Source organism: Aptenodytes forsteri, unplaced genomic scaffold, assembly GCF_000699145.1.
Source record: "Aptenodytes forsteri isolate BGI_AS27 unplaced genomic scaffold, ASM69914v1 Scaffold342, whole genome shotgun sequence".
Lineage (NCBI taxonomy): Eukaryota > Metazoa > Chordata > Aves > Sphenisciformes > Spheniscidae > Aptenodytes > Aptenodytes forsteri.
In genome coordinates, this window is record NW_008795853.1 from 1806611 (window position 1) to 1815554 (window position 8944).

The 8944-nt window shown below is 45.1% G+C and overlaps 1 protein-coding gene across 1 annotated transcript in view; it reads left to right on the plus strand.

Moving 5' to 3' along the window:
• Positions 1-16: 16 nt before the first annotated feature.
• The window catches only part of SEC31A (SEC31 homolog A, COPII coat complex component), a 53609-nt gene continuing 44681 nt past the window's right edge, over positions 17-8944 (plus strand). The window contains exons 1-6 of the mRNA XM_009283668.2: positions 17-78; positions 715-797; positions 1338-1461; positions 4484-4682; positions 6002-6097; positions 8057-8197. Coding sequence (XP_009281943.2) covers positions 719-797; positions 1338-1461; positions 4484-4682; positions 6002-6097; positions 8057-8197 — 639 coding nt within the window. The 5' untranslated portion in view covers positions 17-78; positions 715-718. The remainder of the gene's footprint in view (positions 79-714; positions 798-1337; positions 1462-4483; positions 4683-6001; positions 6098-8056; positions 8198-8944) is intronic.

Genomic DNA, 8944 nt, shown 5'->3' on the forward strand with positions numbered 1-8944 from the left:
CGCGCGGGGGGCGCCGGGAACCCGGCGGCGGGCGAGAGGGGGTGCCGCGGCTGCCACGTTGGAGCTGGCCGGGGCCGGGTGAGCGCCGGGGACGCGGAGGTGAGGGGGGAAACCCTCGTTTTCCACCTTTTTTCCTTCAGTTCCTGTCGGAAACGGGAGTAGGTGCCGGTCGGCGAGGCGCCCGCTGGCCGTGCATGGTGTTTCCGCGGCGGGGGAAGCCCCAGGGTGTTGAAATAAGACCCAAAAATGAGACGGTGGAGGCTTTTAAACCGTTTTTCGTCCTCTGATCTGGCCGGCTGCTGAGGGTATTTGGTGGCGAGAGTGTAGTGAGGGTTTTCTCGAGGGTGGATTTGTTTCGTGGGATAAGGCTGAAAGCTGCTGTAGGGTGCCCGATGCGTGCCTTGATGCTGCTAGAAGAGGGTTTTTCAGAGCAGTTGAAGCTTTGCCCGCGTTTTCCTGTGTTATGGTCTGTTCAGCAACCATCAGTTTCCTCTACATGTCGATGTTATGCTGCCAACGGAGAATTATTCCTCCCCTTCCCCCCGGGTGTGCCCTGGAGAGGATGGCTTAGGTGTCTGTCTGTCTGTGGGATATCTTTAGGAAAACGATCACCCTGGCTGCTTCTGCCAAGTCCTAATGCAGCTGCTGAATCTGTGGCAGTGCAGTCTCCCCGTGCTCCATTTAAGCATTACCTTTCTTGGTTTTATTTTTTAGTGAAATGAAGCTGAAGGAAATTGATCGTACTGCCATGCAGGCATGGGGCCCTGCCCAGCAGCACCCTATTTACCTGGCCACAGGTGAGTTTCTGGGAAGCATGTGCTAGCAGGCCTCAGGCTACCTGTAGTGGCTGCCATGAAGTGGGCATAATTGAAAGTTGTAGGAGTTATTTTGTGTCCTGAAGGCTGGAGCGGGGTATATGGTGCTGTGCCTTTAATGGAGTTCTCCAGTTGTGCCATGCATGAAAACATGCTTTGCATTCTGCAAGTGACAGCAAGCATCCTCTTCTTTCTGCCAGGGTAAGGTGACAGCAATCCTAACTGCTAGTTCAGTGTCCCTTGCTGCTCGTTTGTAACTTTGATAGTTTTCTGTGCATCATCAGGGAGAGAGAGGCACTTGCCCAAAGCTTTTCCCGTTCGTATTGGTTAAGAAACCCCCAAAGGGGGAACCATGGGGAGGAGAGTTATGTAGAACTACATCTAAATAACAGAAACAGAAACCTGACCCCATCTCGGGTCCTTTTTGCAAGGATGATGTTTTTATGCCCTTCTTTGTACTGCTTTTGCAGTTGCTCTTTTGTGTATCGTGGCTTTCTCACTGCCAAGCACGTTTCTTTGCAGGTACATCAGCTCAGCAGCTGGATGCAACTTTCAGTACAAGTGCTTCTCTAGAAATATTTGAGTTGGACTTATCAGACCCTTCGCTGGATATGAAGTCCTGTGCCACCTTCTCCTCCTCTCACAGGTAAGCAGTGGGGTTGTAAGGGAAAAGTAATGGCTGTGGAACTGTTATACATGGTGCGTATGGAAAGGCCACTTCATGAGGTTTATCTGCAGTTGTTAAGGAGAGGAGCGGAAGTTCAGCGCTGAAGGATGAAGGCATGTGAGTGCCACTGATGTTGTGGGACAGTGAGGTGTCATTGTGAAGGTGGTGAGCTTGGACTTTGAGGAGTTGCAAGCAGCTCATGCTCTGACATAAACCTAAAAAATTTGACATTGGCTGGTAGGTTTGAATATGTACGCAGACCATTTATCTTGGGGGGCCTCTGGGATTCTCCAGAGAACAGAAGGAAGTGTGAAATTATGAAAATGCAGTCATAACTTCACATTGCCCCATCCCGTTTGCATTTAGGTATATCAGGGAGACTCCTGTAACATAACTAAACTGGGTCATGTTGCGTGGCCAAGTTCCCAACTGTACAACTCCACGTAGCTCTTAGTTCCTTACCATGCACTTGTCCAGAGAAATACTGTTGTCGTCAGAGTGTCCAATTTCCATCTCGGCAGCACTTTTAGCGGCTCTCTGGTGGCTGGTCCAGTGGCTGCTGCTTGTTGTGGATGAGCTGAAACAACATGGATGGAAGTGCAGGATGTTTCTGTGGGTAGAGAAGGAGGTGAAATTTTTCATTGCCATTGGATTGGATCCATGACTTTTTCATACCAGCTACAGTGTCAGCATAACCATTCTTTCTCCTGGTGACCTGAAACAACATGACTGGAGGTGCAGGCAATTACAGCATTTGCCAGTATGTTCAAGTGAGAATTTGACACTTGTGGAGAAGCAATTGCCATCTCCCCCACCTCTGACATGAGTAGCAATTAATTGGACTTGAGTTTTCATTATCTGTTCTAGAGCTGTAACTTCAAGACCTAAGGACCTATAACTGTTTCCTAAAGTTCTTGACCAAATGCAGTTTGCTGAGTTCTTAGAGGTTAGGTGTTGCCTACAAACAACTTGAGAGGGGTTGAAATTGTGTGCATTTGCACGCAAGAAGATTGTGACCCTGCTTAGGGATGCTTTCCCGATTTGGATAAGTAACGGTTGCAGTAGCTTTTGCAGGAGGAAGCACAAGGTGTTAGGCTGCTGGCTTTGTGCCATGTCAGTTTTATTGTAATGATTCGTGGGGCTGGCAGAGCAGTTGTGCTGGCAGGCAGCTCACAATCTGTGCCCTGTAGTTGTCCACATTTTGGTACGTGGGGCTTGTGAGAAGCAGCCACAGTCTCTGTTTAATGCCCTGCACTGTGGGCAAAGCTGATGTTAACATGTCCTACTGACCTGCTCAGAGCAGGATGAGGTGTTTGATCTTTTAAAATTTCGTTGTTCTACCATGTTTTAACTACGACTGAGATTTTTCAAGGCTTGCCAAGTGACATTTGCTTACTGAATTTCAAAAAACACTCCTTATAGCCAGGATGCAGTGCTCCTTTAAAAGTACTTCCTCTTAGTGAGCAACACAAGAATTTGACTTTGCCACAGAAAATCCATTACAAAGGAGGTTGAATTTTTTTTTTTTAATTAAAGATAGCAGGAAGTGCTCCAGCTACCAATGTATACGTCAGGCTTTATTTTAGTTTGCAGCAAAAGAAAATGTCCAGGTGATTAAACCCATAAAAGATAGATCCTGTGACAAGCTTTGTTAATTGTCCTCCAAGGGAAGTTTTGCACTGCTTTTATAGAGCCATACTTTATCTTGGAAAGAGCAAAGGGCAAGAGGAAAGTAATTGCACAGTTAACTCTGTTTTTTGTTCCTCACCGTTTTCTGCCTTCATTTTGGATTATCTTAAGTCCCGTTGAATCTTGCTGGTGGTGTAATACTAGTGCCCGGACAACCCTGTTGGTCACTCCATTTCTCGTAACCTTGCATAGTTAGGTGCAGAAGTGTAATAATTGTACCCAGGGAAAGGGTCTGTCTGATATCGCAGACCAATTTCTGTTTGTAGCATCGTTCTTTGGTGAACCCCCACTGTAATCTGAACACTGCACTAGGAGACTGAGCACTTGGCTGTTACAGTATTTCTCACCCAGCATATGCTCTTTGTCTAGCTTTCTGCAGTATGTATTTTATCATGCTGAAGTTGCTGTGATTTAAAGAAATTACTTGAAGGTTGTCCAGAGATAACAAAGTGATTAATAATAATATGGTGAATGCTAAAGTAACTCCTTGCCACCTTCCAGTCAATGTGGATTTACTTTCTGCTTGCATAAGAGCTGATATGTGACAGTGTGTCATTTTATGTAGAAGAAATTCATTCTTTGCATGGCTGAATACACAGGAGTGCTGTTTTGCTTATGCACCAAGTTCACTGAGTTGAAGGAAATTTGGGTATTTGTAGATGGACACAGTGGTGTGAAAATACTTCATTTCTGGAAGTATGTTCAATTCATCTTGATTTAGCCTAGAAAATAGATTGTGGTCCAAGAGACACGTGTCTGTGATGTGAATAAACTATTTGCTGAGCCTCCAGTACAACAGGTGAAACGCTTGCACATCGAGAAGCACAGATATGGAAAAGGATTTGAATTTTTCTAGTTCCACCTTTTTCCTCTCTTGTATGAAGAGTTGCTCACAAATAGCAGAGCTTTACCTCCAGGCTGCGGTTGGATGGGCTTACAGTCCTTATTTTGATTACTCCTATTGTTTTGCAAAGGTGAGCTCAAAATCACATGCACTTGAGAGCACTTACCTGATTTTGCAGCCAGGAGATGAGAGATGTTATTGGTTACCAGGTTATTGGTTGTACATGTCATGACCTGCATCTTGATAACGAGCAGAATTGGGACACATTATCTTTCTGACGGAAGGGGTTGTAAGTACAGAGACTCATCCTTAAGGAGAAATGCAGACAATGCTTTTCTCTGATGTGTCTGCTCTGTCTGTTAGCAGCAGTCTGGAGGCTTTAGCTGGGGTGAGCAAAATGGGGTGCATCAGTGTATGTGGAGCTGGTGGTGGATGGTTGTAGACTGTGGGGATCTCTGTGTCTTACAGGTACCACAAGCTGATCTGGGGGCCGCACAGCATGACCTCGGGTGAGAGAGTCTCTGGAGTCCTGATTGCCGGGGGTGAAAACGGAAATGTCATTCTGTACGACCCAGCCAAAATCATAACTGGAGACACTGAAGTAATAATTGCCCAGAAAGACAAGCACACAGGACCAGTAAGAGCGCTTGATGTCAACATGTTCCAGGTTGGTTTCCTGCTGTTCTTCATCACATACCATCATAGATGAGTAGCCTGTCTTAACTTGTAACCTTAAATGTTTCTGTTCCTTTCCCCTCCCCTGAAAAGCATGAACTAAATTTGGCGTTTGAGTGTCTGTTTGTATTTAGTAGGAAAAACCTGTCCTGTTACTGGCATTTCAGGATGGGGAATGAAAGAGTTTAAGGTGTCTGGTTCATTCCTTCCCCTTGTCAGTTTACATAGTCAATTTAGTGGGTCTTTTAGCTCAGCTTACATGTAAAGTAGAGGTGGTCTTCTGTGGTGTTTTTAGCCAGTCCTTTTTTAGCTCCCATGTACTGTGCCAATATTGTTCTCATCACATGGGGAGTATTTATCTGCTCTCACTCATGTTTCCGGTGACATCAGATTTTAGGTATCTCCTTTGGGGGCTGGGTAGGTTCAAGACCTCTAAGTATTGTTACTTGGAAGGAGGAGACAGAACAGGAAACACGGCGATGTGGCCTCTCTAGCAGAAGAGCTCTCAAAACCAACAAGCTTTCCTCCATCACTAATAAGCGTTTACTTCCTTCTAGATACAGTGGTTGGTTTTTCCTTGTCCCCACCAGCTGTGCAAGAATTCAGTTGAATTCACTTCCTAAATAGCACTTCTGTCCCTGCACACTTGCTTTCAGCAAGGCCGCCCTGTGTTCATTGTATCCTCTCTGAATCAATTCCTTTCCCTTTCTGCCTGTTATGAAGTCGGGACTTGCTTGTCACCAGCCACGGGATGTGATCAAAGGGTGCTTGGTGCCCTCGGCTCATGTCGCCCTGCCTGGACTTTTGCATCCCAGATGCAGGATTGCTCTGGATGATCGCACTCACTGTGGACGGGGTGCTGTCTGCTGCTGGAGGCACAAATGCCACACAGCTGGCCCCGCATGTTGTGGTCTGCCCAGAGCAAAGCTCTGCTGCGGCGATAGCTGCAGCACCACTTCCTCGTCTGCCCCCTCCCAGAAGTGTCACTGCTTTCCACTCGCCTGTCTGTGGCTATGCCCCTGCAGCCTCCTCATGGGTGTTTGCCATGCAGTGGAGGAGCACTCCACAAAACGGGAATTTTGGTTTTGGCATGCCAGTCTAGTACAGTGTATGGATTTTTTTTTAATTAACTCAGTCTTACGTACAATCTCAAAAAAACTTGCTTTTTTGCCTAAGCTGCTCTGTGTGAGCTGTATCTTGAACTGATAGGAGAAATTGGCACAGTCCTGTGGATCTGATGCCTCCCAGCAGCTAAGACTGTGAAAGCTGATGCTGAAAATACTCTCTAACATCTATTAATGTGTCTTGCAGACTAATCTGGTGGCCTCTGGTGCTAATGAGTCTGAAATCTATATCTGGGACTTGAACAATTTTGCCACGCCAATGACACCAGGAGTGAAGACACAGGTACCAGATTTGTATTTGCAGAGCAGACTAATGAAAAATATGCATGTTACTTAAGTTGAGAGCTCATTGAAACCTACAGTTTTAAAGCTGTCTCGGGGGGTGGGGTGGGGAAAAAAGCCTTTTGAAGTCTAACTTGGGTAGCAGTTAATTGTAGTTAGCCATGAGCTACATTTCTGGCAATGTTAGATACAGTCCTTAAGGGGTGGTACAACAGATCTCTCTGTATCAAAATAAAGAAAAATATGTTCCTGCATGTTGTCCTCCAGTGCCTTTCCCGAAGACCAATAAAAATAAGCCTTCTATTGGTACTTAATTTTTGTAACATGCTTATTAGACTGTGGGGTTTGAGATATTTTTCTCCTTGTGACATGCCTGTGACTCAAAGCATACGGCAGGAGCCCACGTCCTTAAGGACAGTACTCTCTGAGCGGCAGCGTAGGTAGCTTTCAGTGAACACTTTTGGAAGGAAGTCAGTCATGATAGCACTATTTTGCCACACTTTGTGTCTAGCTGTGATTTTTCGCCCAGCTCCATACAAGGGTGACTGGACGCTGCTGCTTTTCTGCCCCCTGGAGTGTGGTTTCCTGGATGTACCTGTAAGCGCAAGCATGCACAGGTCCATGTGATGAGTGGTTTGCTCTGCTTCCCATGCAGCAACCCTGGATGTGCAGTTGTGTTTATCTACAACAGACCTGCAGTTTTGGCTGGCTGCACAAGCAATTAATTCATGTCTTCATGTGGTGGGATTTTATTTTTTAAAAAATTGTGTTTGGCCAGGGAAAGCTGAAGTATCCCCTTAGTCTTTGAGCAATGTTGCATTTTATCAAGCAACAAGTAATAACAAACCAAATCTGTTGGGTTACACCACTTTTTAAATATCCGTAACCATTACACATATTCTAGTCTTCCTCTGCATATTTCACTGCATGCATGAATCTGAAAATCGTGAAGGTACAGATTGAGGAAAATAGGAAGATAAAAAGCAGCTACTGAGAAGTCAGAAGATGAGGCAGTAGGTTTGGCAGTTACCTTCATGGGTTTCAGGGAGTGTTTATTTGCTATACTTAAGGGCTGGTGTTTAGCCTGGGTCTCTTAAAGAAGATCTATGGGGAAAAACAATAGCCTTTTGTACTTTGTGCCTTGTGAAGGAGATAGAAGAATGGGAGGAAGTTGTTTCAATGCGTGTACGTTTCTGTAGCTGTTACAAAATTGCACAAGAAGTTTGTGGTTACTGGAAAATGGGTTTATTACTGCATGATAATTTGGAGACAACAAAGTGAGGAAATGGGATGAGAAGTAATCTTCAGTTTAAAGATTTTTAGTTTAAACTCTGTGGGTTTGGATACTTTGTTTAGTCTGAGTCATCTATTATCATGTGGGCATTTTGGAGGATGCTCACCTTAGTTAAAAGTCCCTGTATAGGATTTTTTATGTTTAATAGTAATTTTTTTAGGCTGGGAAATCTTTTAGTCCATATATTTAATGGCAGCTGGAAATAATAGTGCAACAAAGACTGGGTTAACATTGCTTTTAATTCTCAGATTAAAAATAAGCAGTTGGGGGGAATAAAAAAAACCCACAGAATTCCTCCAAGCAAACTTTTTTTTTTAATAAGTCAAAACCTAATAATCCGAGGCAAAAGAGCAGTTTATATACCCGGATATACTTTCATGGAGTAATTTTCTGTTCTTGAAGACAGTTGTGCTTAGTCTTCTTTAAGTGACTAAAGTATCATATTGTAAAGCAGAAAATGCAGATATTACAGAGAAATACTAGCAGTTTATAAATCGTGGTTTTCAGGCATTGTACTCTACAGCGTGTGTACATAGGAAACCACAACACACGCAGTACCTGGGGTGAGTGTCCTTGCAGATTAGTCATTTAGCAAGTCCTGAAAATAACAGGTTTTGAGTCTTCGATTTGGAAAGGTTGTGACGGGCTGTTCTGTGTGTGCGACAGCCTCTTGAGGACATCAGCTGCATCGCATGGAACAGGCAAGTCCAGCACATCCTGGCATCTGCCAGCCCTAGTGGCCGAGCTACCGTGTGGGATCTCAGGAAGAATGAACCCATCATCAAAGTCAGTGACCACAATAACCGGGTGAGTTAGCTCTTGTGCGGCTGCACAGGTGCTTGTGGAGAGGTGTGGGGTTCCTCTTGGCGTGTAGGGACAAGTCACAGCACCCCTTCTTACATGACATAAAGATACTAGTGCCTGGCCCAGTTTTATACGACATGCTGAATATCTAATGCTTCCTCTTAAAAGGCTATGTATATGCAGAGGGATTGTCAGCATTTTAAACAAAAATAGGCAGATGCAGATTGAAGCAAGGCAAGGCACTCAGATTTCCTATCAGGGTGATAAGCTAGTTTGGAGAAAGCCATTACTGATCTATTTGGGGCTACCACAGAAAGATTTTTATTCAGCTAGTCAGAAATGACATGTTTTGTGTGCTGGAGAGATGAGGTTGCAGGTGATGTGCTCTGGGTGAGCACATTTAGTTTCACAGAGCAGGTGATGTCATGACTTAGTGCTCAGGCAGAGAGGGCTTCCTCCTTGGCATCGCAGGTGGGATGAGCACAAAGGCTGAGCCCTGGCAGGACGCTGATGACTGATGGAGCTGGGGCCTGTGCTTCTGCTGGTCTGGATGTGGAAATGGGAGCAGGCTGCAGCCGAGCTTGGAGAGGGCAGGGTCTGTGGTGGAGAGTGCCACAGAGGAGTGTTGCCATTGAGCGGGTTACAGGGGACACTGCCTCATATAGTTGCAACCACCACGCCTGCTCATCAGGCAGTGTAAATGTAAAAAAAAAAAAAAAAAAAAAAAAAAAATATTTTGACATGCGGAGA